We start from the raw sequence: 12,638 nt of genomic DNA, 5'->3' as shown, positions 1-12,638 counted from the left end.
CAATGAGGTTTCTTTACAAAGATAAATTAAGAAATTAGGTTTACTTACTTATTCAGTAAAACGATATGTTATTGCGAATATTATTGTTACTTGTTCATCATTGTGTCAGTGTTTTATTCGCTGCTTCTTTGCACGAAGAACAACATAGTGACGAAACGTGTTTATCCGTTTTATGGCTCCTGTAGAAACATGGCGGCGCATTTAAATGTAAGGGGACCCGTGGTGTGTGTAGATAGAAATGGCTCAATCTAAGGTAATAGAAACATAACGGTTCCTTATATACGGTCTTTATACACCACTGAAAATTTTGTTATGTATATGATATTGCATTTCTGTCAACAGATCCTCCTAAATATTACACAATGCACCTTTAAAATAAGCAGAATTTAAATTTACAGAACTAGTTTAAGTCTATCCAGGAATGTTTTGTCGACTGTGTTAAATAGACAATAGAATTACGGTAGAAAGCATTCGTTTACTTTAAATTCAACCGATAAGATAAAACAGAACGCTTGATAACAAACATTCAGCAGATCTAGAACACAAATGTCCTAGAAGCCGCTTCCACTGCCTTCCATATCGGTGGCCAGAACGGAGCGCTTGCGCAGGACGGTGTTGCTCCTCCGGGCCTGTGGCGGCGCTGTGGCGCTGCGTTTCTGAGGCTGCGCGGGGGGGCAGGGCGCTCTGTACTGGGGCAGGCCGCTCTTGGTGGTGTCCAGTTCTTCGGGGTCTCCTTCCTGAACCCTCAGGGCCGCGATCACCTCTCGATCTGAGGGGCTGAGAGTCAGACAGCCGCAGCTATGGCCTTCGACACCGTCTTCTTCCCCGGGGTCGTCTTCAACCGTCAGGAAAGCGTCTCCCCAAAGACTCTCGCAGAGGTCTCGCCCGTGCTGATACATCTGATTAATAAACACAGATGCATGGATGATCAGAACATGCTCACAAGTATGCAAACAAACAACTGTTTTATCAATGTACCGGCGCTCTTCTTCGGTCATTTTTGACCGAAAAATGTGATTTTTTTTTTTTACTTCATTGGAATGGTACGAAACTTGATAAAGGTTTTAGCACTTGCTGTGTGAACACACACACACAAATCATGGACATGATTCGAATATGTTAAAATGGTCTTGAAAAACATAGTCACACTTGTGCTACTCGCGGTCAAAAATGTGAAAAGACGAATTTCGTCTAGTGGAAGCGTTTGGTACTGCAGCCAAACACATTTTTTTAGATATCAACCTCAAATTTTTAACTCGACTTGTTTAGATTTGTGGCTTTGATTTTCTCAGTTTTAGAGTAAAACATGTTTTTGAAATATGTGTTTCATATAAAAATGTAAAATAGTATCATTTATTCATAACAATAAACGTAAAATTCTGAAACTTTTTTCACTTCAGCAATAATCTGCCGAGTGTCGTCTTTGAAAAGAGATCAAGCTTCAGTCTGTGCCGTAAACCATTCAAGATTTACGACAGTTTAAGTTGGAAGTTTAACTATATGCTCAAAAAGTGAATAAATGGATTATAAATACAGCGTAAATATAATTTAGTACCATAAAATCCCATAAAAATACAAAATATTAAATAAAAAACATTATCGAAATAAAATATAGGACATTAATTTCATTGAAATAGAAATAAGAGCACCAGAGGGTTAAGGCAAGCCATTTCACTCGGCGGCCATCTTTGAAATGCACTTCATAGTACAGCTTCTATTTCTTCAAATGGGGAAACATCTAATTCGCTAAAGCACAGGTAAGGTTTTTACCACTCAAAGATCGTATTATTCATGTGCAGTCCTAAGCGCGCATCTTAAGCTGTCACACGATGACTTTACCAATTGGCGACTGGCTCTTATATTTAGAATATTATTGTGTGTTTCACTTTCTCCGATTCATAGTAACATAAGTGCATAGTCTTTGTATATATATAAAGTCTTTGGTTTGATCCAATGAGAAAACTGACTGTAGAAGAAGACTTGCGCTAATGCTGCAATATTGCCCCCTTGTGGCAGTGCTGAGAATGCAGTGTGGAATTGCTTGGTATTGTGCGTTTTTAAAACATAAAAAACTAGCAGAGTAAATATACATTAACAGCAGAACCAAAATCAACCTTAATAGTTTTTCAGACTGCTAGTTATTCAACTGGGAAAATAAAAATGAAATTTAAAGCAATCTGAAGAGCACAGCTGCAGTTATGTAGCATCAAAAATATGATGTGTAATGATGATAAAACATTTCAGATCCACTGCTAACATTGTCCGTCGTTAAATTCGCACATCAGCTTTTATGATTCCTCAGAGAGAGAAAAAACACACACACACACACACACACACACACACACACACACACACACACACACACACACACACACACACACACACACACACACACCTCCTCTGCTTTCTCTATCTCATTATTGGCTGTGATTTTCACCCCTCAGAAGAACATGTGAACTGTGTGTGTGTGTGTGTGTGTGTGTGTGTGTGTGTTTCTCTCTGTCACTCATGGTTATGCACATGTGATGATGATTGTGTTGATTATGAATTTTTACTGCCAGCGGCATTTCCACAGAAACACAGTGATCTTAAAACCAACATGGGATCAACTATGACTCGATTTACTGTTGTAATTCACGTTCCTGCTCTTCACTGAACGCTATTCTGCGAAAAAAGTATAATCTTTTATGAAAATCATAACTTCACTTCCATGTCCGATACGACTTTCATTTCCGACTGACATCCGGCTTGATCTCTCTGATATATCAAGCACCGTCATATCGAGACGCTTTCACCATCCAGTCAATTCATCATGATTAAACCAAGTCCTGCTCACTGTTAAACCTCATCAACAAATATTTTACCCCTAAAGAAGTTAATGGCAGAAAAGTCAGTTTAACATTAAAAATCATGTTGACCCACATGACCAGCCAAACACTTGCTTGCTTTATCTTGATATTACTGGACAACTCCATTCACCAAATAAATTATTCATTGTTTATTTATGAGTGAACCAAAGTTGGATCACAGTTGAATATGTTTTGAATTAGCGAATCAAATTAACATTGATATTGTGACAGATGTTGTTAAAATTCTATGTTGATTTTTTTTTTTTTTAAGTATTTTGCAACCTTTTTACAACCATTACTCACTCAAAAAAATGATATGTTGGCTTTAATTAACCTTTTTATGTCAACTGGTTCCACATAACTGGATTACGTTAAATAAACATAATTTGTTCATGTAACTTCAACATCATGGAATGAATTAAGTCATTTTAAGCGACCCAATTTAAGTAATCTCAAAGTGATTTTTTTTATGGTTTCCTGACATGTTTCAGGTGTTTTTTTATTTTCATTCATCCAATAATATTTCATTTATTTTAGTGACACATGTTTAAATTGATAGACTACAGATAGTTATTTGCTACTAGCAGTAACACATATCAGCATCTAAAATGCTAATATTTACATCTTTCACCAAAGCAGTTGAAAGTAATCAAATCAGTCCACAGCCAAACAAAATGCTCCACTCTTCTCCACAATGCACTGTAATTTAAAGGGGTGGTAAAATACCCTTTTCACAAGATGTAAAATAAATCTCTGATGTCCCCAGAGTGTGTGTGTGTGAAGTTTTAGCTCAAAATACCCCACAGATATTTTTATAAAGCATGTTAAAGTTATCACTTTTTGAGGGTTTGCAAAAACGCACCATTTTGTGCCTGGCCCTTTAAATGCAAATGAGCTGCTGCAGAGGGCGGGGTTTCGAGAGCTCGTGTGTGTTAGCAGCTGCGATTAACTCACACACTCACTAACATGACAGAAACTGTTCTGCCTTTAATGTTAAAATGGAGTCCGACAAAGATGGAGAGACTCAAGAAGAAGTGACAACATGTAGAAGCAACAGGACGTCTCTGAATGGTTAGTTGATGAATTTATGTTGCTGATGTGGAGTTAACTATCTTCAATTAGCATATTCTGTCATGATAATCTATAAATCGCTCGTATAGGAACTGTTGTGAGATGCACACAGAGTGACTTTCTATTGCATGTGAAAAGATGGATGCTAAAGTTTGAGCTGACTCACAAATGTGCTCGACTTTTGTCGATATCTCCCTTTGCTTTGAACTTTGAGCGTTGTAACTTTGCAGATGTTGTTGTTTATGCTCAAACAGCAACATTACACACTAACTACAGTTAGAAAAGTGAAATCATACTTTACCACCCCTTTAACTTCTAATAAATTCTAATAAATCCAATGTAATCGAACATTAAACACAATTACACACTATCAAGTCTTCCCCTTTTCTCACTTTCTCAAAAAAACATAAAATAACACTTAATTTCAACATTTATTCTATCTTAATTCAACCATATGCAAAGCATGCTGGGAACTAACAAGCACCGCCCAGCTTCAGTTAATGCAACACAAATCATTCATGTAATCCAACACAAACGGATTAAGTCAATTTAAATTTGACATATATTTAAGCAGATTGAACACAATCAAATTAAGTTAGGGCAAAATGGCAGTTGGCGTCGCACTATACCGCCACCCTCTGGATGTAACAATTTTTTACTTAACATAAATGGCTTGTGTTTAGACAACACATTAGGATTTTACTGTTAAGTTGAGACATAATTACGTGGACCTTAATAGAAGAAACATTTCAAGTCAACAAACTCAATTATTATAAGTAAACTAAATATAAATATATTATGTAAAGTGCACAACCTTCCTAGCTTATTTAATGTTGCATCATACACTGTTGCAATGTTTATTCAATGTTAAAAACAACAAATTACATTATATCAACCACATTCAGCGTTGAGACTGACTGTACGAGAGGCCGGTTGCTCTGATTCACATATCTCTCTCTCTCTCTCTCTCTCTCTCTCTCTCTCTCTCTCTCTCTCTCTCTCTCTCTCTCTCTCTTTCACATGTACAGCATGTCAGTGGTGAGGAAATGTGACATGAACTGACACGTTCAGTGTGTGTGTGTGTGTGTGTGTGTGTGTGTGTGTGTGTGTGTGTGTGTGTGTGTGTGCGTGCGTGTGTGTGTGTGTGTCATTCCAGCTGTGTCCATGCCTGGAGTCACACTCTCTCCAGTGCTGACGGTGATGTGAACAACCCACATAGCAAGTGATCTTGGCCCGAATGTGTCCTCACGCTGGCAATGTCTCCTGCCAGCCAGATCTGGTTCATGTGTGGCAATGATGGCAGAGCATGATCACGGCAAACAACACGAGGACGACTGTTGGTGTGAGGAGTGTGTGTCAGATCAATCCAGTGATCATCTGATCCACATCAGGACTGAGACCTTGAGCCGATTAAGTGTTAACTTTACTGCAGTTGACTTCGCTGATTTACAATCGACTTCATTTGAAATTATAATGTTTGGTTGGACAATACTACAGTTTAAAATATTAAATTGATTAAAATTGATGTGATCGTTTAACCATAATCATGCAATATTTCATTCATTTTGTTTATCAAGGGGCATCATTTTTTATTAATATGCTGTCATAAAATACACCATATTTTATTTATGTTGTAAATATTTATCTCCTTAAAATTAAAGTAAAATATTCTGTTTTAAATAAAGTGCAAACAAATGTAACAGAAAATGAGTTTTACAGAAAAACACTGTTATTTTATTTCCTGAATTAATACAAATGACTGCGAACAACAGAACACTAAACACTGACAGATCTTATTACAATCCAGTTTGACTTTATTTCTTTCATACTAAAGTTGTTATTTAGAGGTTCAGTTGTTGGAGACTTATTCAAAAACAAAACAAAAGTTAAAAGTCACCATTATGATGATCGGTGTTGGCTTTAGTTGTGCTCTTGACCCTTTCATTTTTCCATTACTAAGCTTTTTTGTCACTGATACACATTTGTTTATGGCAAAAATATTGCTGGAGAAAATCTTATCAGATGATATTGGTCACTTATCGGTGATTTCGTCATCATGATTCCCAGATATCACTCAAAGTCAAATCTCATTAACAGTTAATTTCACATGGTTTACTGTAGCCTTGTGGTGCTGTGGCATCAGTATTATCTGTATTATCTGGTATTTGTTGTACAAGTCATTATACAGAAAATGTTTTTAGGGAAACACAGAAACATAAATACTCAAAATACGAATATCAACAATGGTGACAATCAACAAAGCTTTTATGTGACTTTAGTAGCTTGTTTTGTGACGTTCAGAGTTGATCTGAATATTTATATTGTTGAGATTCATACTCTGATTATTGATGTCTGTGTGAGTCTACATGATCCGGTCAAAATATTTTCATAATAATTTAATAAAATCTTTCAGAGTATCACAGCACTGCAGGAATATCGGCATGAGAAGTTAACAACTAATATTAATCAATTTAATCAGAGATTAGACTCTGGTGTCAGTGAATCAGGCCACTAAATGATGACTGCATCATCACTAAAAAGTGACCAACATCATCTGATCAAAGTTTGTCTTGTATTGTTTTGCTATAACAAACATGTATCAGAGATGCACAGTTATAGAAGAAAACTAATGTTGAAAAGTCAAGGGCTCAACTAAAGCAAATTGCGCAATTTGAATACACCCTGGCAACCAACCACAACTCATGGCAATGTGCAAAACTCCTTTAGAACACATGATCAACTCCTTAACAACTGCATAGCAACAACCTGACAAACACCCACGACACCCTAGGAACACATAGCAATGTGCCAAAACCCACTGAAAACACTTTAGCAACACACTAAAAACATTTAAAATACCTTAGCAATTGCATAACAACACCCTGGCAACCGCCCAAAACACACCGCAATGTGTCAAAACCCACTAAAAACACTTTAGAAACACACTAAAAACCTTTTAAAAAAACCTTAGCGACTGCATAGCAACCCCCTGGCAACCGCCCAAAACATACAGCAATGTGTCAGAAACCACTAAAAACACTTTAGCAACACACACAACATATAAACAAACCTTAGCAACTGCATAGCAACACCCTGGAAACCACCCAAAACACACAGCAATGTGTCAAAACCCAGTAAAAACACTTTAGAAACACACTAAAAACCTTTTTAAAAAACCGTAGCAACTGCATAGCAACCCCCTGGCAACCGCCCAAAACATACAGCAGTGTGTCAGAAACCACTAAAAACACTTTAGCAACACACACAACATATAAAAAAACCTTAGCAACTGCATAGCAACACCCTGGCAACCACCCAAAACACACAGCAATGTGCCAAAAAAACACAAAAATCACTTTAAAACATTTAAAAAAACCTTAGCAATTGCATAGCAACCCCCTGGCAACCACCCAAAACACACAGCAATGAGTTTTGCCCAGACAAATATATCACATTTCCTTCAGAAATGTACAGATCTAGTAGTGAGTTTGATGTATAATGTTTGGTATGATGTCACCTGTTGGTAAGGCACACAGCCGCCGGTGCAGTTCTGTCCTCTTGGGTCGGTGGCCCAGTCTCGCGCACACGTCAGGTCCAGTTTACAGGCCTCGTACCTGCAACAGTGACACCTCTGGTCATCATAATACCAACAGCTCATCACACAGGGTTATGGCCTTGGACCTGAAGACAGTGTGTGTTTGTGAGCATGAGTGGGCGGGGCCTCACCAGTCTCTGCAGAAGCTGTGGCACAGCGGCACCGCCTTCAGGGAGGAGTCATGATGTGGGTGTGGCCAGCGAGCAGCGTCAGGAGAGCAGCGATAAAAACACACCACGCGCTTCAGGAAGGACTGGCAGCTACAGAGAGAGAGAGAGAGAGAGAGAGAGAGAGAGAGAGAGAGAGAGAGAGAGAGAGAGAGAGAGAGACGGTTATATATATATATATACTTCACAAACACATTCAGTAAAACAATATTGAGCATTTACAGTAAACTTCACATGCACAAAAACCACACCCATACGTAAGCAAAAAATAAATAAATAGATAAAAATGCAATAAATAAACATGAATTATAAACAAACAAACCTGGATTTCAAATAACTAACTATATATAAATAAATGAATAAATAAAAATGAATTTAAAATAAATAAACATGAATTATGAACAAACAAACCTGGATTTAAAATAACTAACTATATATATATATATATATATATATATATATATATATATATATATATATATATATAAAACAATTTTTTTATTACAAATAAATGAACATGAATTATGAACAAACAAACCTGGATTTAAAATAAATAAATAACTATATATATATATATATATATATATATATAAAACATTTTTTTTATTACAAATAAATGAACATGAATTATGAACAAACAAACCTGTATTTAAAATAAGTAACTAACTATATATTAATTTCTTAATTAATTAAAATTAATTAAAAATAAATAATCATGAATTATAAACAAACAAACCTGGATAACTAGCCTAACTAAATATATAAATAAACAAACAAACAATAATTTAAATAATTAAACAAGGATTAAAAATAACTAATGAACTAACAACAGTAAATATATCAACTAAACATTCAACCACAACTTCCCATAGGAAATATGTCAACATGAGAATTGAGAAAGAAAAATCTGTCAAATTAGTTCATAGTTTTATTATTATTATTATTAAATCTTGTTTACATATTGTGCATCATCTTTTACACTAATTATCAAAAAAAAATGTTTTATTAAACACAAATATGAGGCAAAACTATTTTCACCTGCTGCTAAAAGCAATTGAATCAATCAATTTCCAGATTTTACAGTGCAAATATGAATCATAGCAATTTAGGGAATGAATATAATCTTACAGAGGGCTGAGATGACCACACTTATCCCAGAGAGAGTTGTCCACGGAGCCGGAGAGATCCTGGACATCCGTCTCATAACAACATGAATCTGAACAGGGACACAAACATCAACAACCTGGGGGACAAACTACAAACAACACAGTCCCAACTGGAAAGTGAAATGAATCTGAAGTTTTTAAATAAACTAATCTTGACCAGTTGTGTGATTGTGATCGTGAGAGGACTATAAAGAGAGTGTGAGTGTGTGAGTGTGTGTGTGTGTGTGTGTACACACTCTCTGTGTAGAGCGAGCAGTCCTTCAGACGGGGCTCAGGACTGGGCGTGGCTTTGTGTTTCCCGTCCTGAAGACACGCCCCTTCGTGACTCATCACAGCAGCAGCCAATAGAACGAGGCAGGCAAGGCCGAGCAGAACTCTGGACACGCCCATTTTCACCTGCGTTTGTCTTTCAACTGAAAGAAATAATCTGGGATGGGAAACGCTTTATAATGACTTTTATATCAACATTTTAGATTCACATATTGATTAATTCATATTCTGTGACGAATTATATAACGCTTCACAATCACTTATTTATAAAAGTATTAATTTAAACAGATATAAACAGATCAGCTCAGTTAAACAATGGTTAATTTTTAACTAATGTAAGAGGAATTTCCGTCAAAATTTGGAATCAATCCTAACGTGATGGAATCCTGCAAAACTCAAAATTCTGAAAATATAAACTAGAAAGTAAGAATTTGTTATTTGATTATATATATATATATATATATATATATATATATATATATATATATATATATATATATATATATATATATATTACCAAGTAAAAAAAATAATATATATTTCCAAATTAGAAATAAAATAAAAATAATAAAATAATGTAACTAAAATAAATATATAAAAACTGAAATCAAATAATACATTAAAACATCAAATATATATTCCAAAAAAATAAAAAAATAATGTAACTAAAGTAAAAATAAATATATATTCCCAAATAAAAACTGAAACCAAACAATGCATTAAAACATACAATATAAAATTCCCAAATAAAATAAAATAATACAATAAATTAATTCTAAAGGACAAAATACACTTGAGTTTATATATATAGCCTAGGTTAAATCTTAATGCACTGTTTACATCACAGCCTACAGAAACTTTTCGTTTGATATAAAAGTAATGTAAATGTAAATTAATGTAAACGTAAATGTAAAATAATGAACAGGTTCAGTCACAGCTCATCTTAAGACATTTAAATCATAAAAGACAACAGTGTCCTTTAACTGTGTCATACAATCCTGCATAAGAGGATGAAGAGTTACACAGACAAACTGCACACAGTAAACACCTCACGTCAGAGTTAAAATCTTCTAAAACACAAAATTATAGTTAATATGTCCATAAAACTCCTCCATACCTGATATTGCTGCGTCCAGTGGCTGTTCTGATGCTCTCCGGTTTGATCTGCTCTCTCACTCTTTTCCCCGAGCTATAGTCGAAGGACATCTCGATGACAACGCCCCTCCCTCTCTCTCTCTCTCTCTCTCTCTCTCTCTCTCTCTCTCTCTCTCTCTCTCTCTCTCTCTCTCTCTCTCTCTCTCTCTCTCTCTCTCTCACACACACGCACGCACGCGCGCGCACACACGCATTTGCCATTAGTTTGTTCTTAGTGAGTGCAGTTATCAAAGACAAATAATAAAAGCAATAAGACTATAAATAGACATAGATATAAACAAAGACACTTTGATCATACATTCTAATAATAATAATAATAATAATAATAATAGGTAGGCCTAATGTGGCTTTATTTCATGTGACCTTGTTTCTAATAGCATCTCATCATGTGCCACTGAGTCACCTGCACATGTCGCCTGCGTATTCTGCTGTTTTGTTTTCCCGAAAACCTGTCTCGGTATTTTACATGAGGTGAATCCAGGGTGAATTAGGATAATCTGGGACATTGGGTGAATTGGGACACCTAAGCTTCTTGTTCCGTTTCAAGCACGTCTATGTCAACATGAACGTATTAAATGCTGTTTCTCACATGCTAAAGTCGATATAAACTTTTGCAATAAACTGCGAGTAAACTGCTGAAGAATAAAGTTTAACATAACGCACAGACAAATTAAATGAACACTAATTTTACACAATATAAAAAAATATATGTATTTACTGACATGAACTAACGCAATACATTTGTTACAGTATTTATTAATCTTTGTTAATGTAAGTTAATAAGAATATGTTTTTTGTTCATGTTGGTTCAGTGATTTTAATGACGTATTAGTAAATGTTGAAATTGATATTAACTAAGATGAATAAATGCTGAAGAAGTATTGTTCATTCTTAGTTCAGTTAACTAATGAACCGTAATGTAAAGTGTTACCAAGAAACTATAGCCTCATAGTATCTCAATGATATTATAATAACACTAATGCATATCTAAAAGTGGCTCATAATGGTCAAATATCAGCCATTTAATCTGCTTGACTGATATTTTTGATATATATGATACCAAAAAAAGCCATTTGCAGTAAACAGCTGCTATAATGATGGCCTTCACATTCGAGATACTCATTTCTTTCAGCAGGCAGGCACTGAAGGCTTGTTTTGCTGGTTATTCCTTCTCTAATCTTCCTTCTGGAATAATCCCACCTCCGTGCGCCGCTTTAAGACGTTTTTGGCCCCAAACGAAAACACTGTGCCCTAGTTACAGAGCTGTAGAGGATTCAGTCTGAAAACACTCTGGCTTCCTCAAACGGGGGTTACGGTCGTAAGTTGTTTCAGACGGCATGTATGTTTTCCCTCATGTCGTGTAGTTAAGGCCTGTCAGAGTGATTCATAATGATACAGACAGTTTCGTAAGCAGGGGCCGCAGGTCTCTCGACGCTCGCTCGAGTGTTTTATTTTGGGGCTGAGGACAGCAGACAGAAGCTATTAGCCTTTGGTCATCTGAGCTGGGATAATAATCCTTTGTGTCAAAGCTATTCATGGATGAGCCGTTGTTGTGTTCGTTCCTGGAGAGGTCACCCACATTACGACCAAAAGGCCGCCGCTAATTGCACTGAATTCGTTCCACCATTCACTAGAGCTGGTTTCACTCGTTCGGACCAATTGACCCGCCCCCTTAGTTACTGTTGCTACGTCCGACAAGCCATGGTAAAAAATAAATCGCGGAGCAGAGAGAGGACACTGACAACGCGCTAACAGACGAGACAGAGCAGGTTACGCTTGATATGAAACGGTCTTAGCTTTTTAAATGTAGTTTTTTGGCTCCTAAATGTGTCGTGACAGATAGTTGTAACGCCTCAGTTCAAGCGGCATGTATAAACCGATCATCTCTTCCTCTTTATTACTAGGCATAGCATGAACAAATGAATGAACATCAGAAGGTATGTTTTTTCGACCATGGAAAGACGTCAATCAATTCACACCATTTTTCAAGTTAAAGTTCACTGACATTAATCTACTAACTTTGTTTGTCAGAAAAATGTCGGTTTCTGCGTTCTGATTGGTCAGATCACCTGTCAGTCAATCTCACAGTCGAAGGGTGAATTGGACGCAATTTAGCCTAACCTCAGATAGCCTATCTACATGTATGGCCCACAATTTTCTGTTTCAATATTAAACACATATCAATTTTGGAGGGTATTCCGAAGTACCTTAATGTACTCTGTGAATACATAAATGGCATATGGATATGGTAATCATTCAGTATCATCATGGTATATATCTCAGTACAATGGTTACCATCTGATGGTTACAATGGTTACCATCTTCTTTAAGGAAAATGTATTTCACTATAAAAAAAATAAAGAGT

At 36.0% G+C, this 12,638-nt stretch overlaps 1 protein-coding gene across 2 annotated transcripts; it reads right to left on the bottom strand.

Annotated features, from left to right (window-relative positions):
- Positions 1 to 18: 18 nt before the first annotated feature.
- Positions 19 to 10,669, bottom strand: rtbdn (retbindin). 2 transcript variants are annotated; one of them, XM_079617659.1, is made up of 6 exons: positions 10,236 to 10,669; positions 9,085 to 9,275; positions 8,811 to 8,898; positions 7,647 to 7,775; positions 7,438 to 7,534; positions 19 to 899 (listed from the first exon to the last, which is right to left on the bottom strand). In XM_079617659.1, exons 1-6 carry the CDS (start codon positions 10,472 to 10,474, stop codon positions 552 to 554), a joined length of 1,092 nt encoding a protein of 363 aa, XP_079473785.1. In that variant the 5' UTR covers positions 10,475 to 10,669; the 3' UTR covers positions 19 to 551. The 2 variants fall into 2 exon arrangements, with proteins under 2 accessions (XP_079473785.1, XP_079473786.1); XM_079617660.1 differs by having other exon boundaries at positions 9,085 to 9,261; positions 10,236 to 10,423.
- Positions 10,670 to 12,638: the final 1,969 nt, after the last annotated feature.

This window comes from Phoxinus phoxinus (genome assembly GCF_949152265.1).
Source record: "Phoxinus phoxinus genome assembly, chromosome: 1".
Lineage (NCBI taxonomy): Eukaryota > Metazoa > Chordata > Actinopteri > Cypriniformes > Leuciscidae > Phoxinus > Phoxinus phoxinus.
This window is presented reverse-complemented; position numbering and strand designations above follow the sequence as displayed.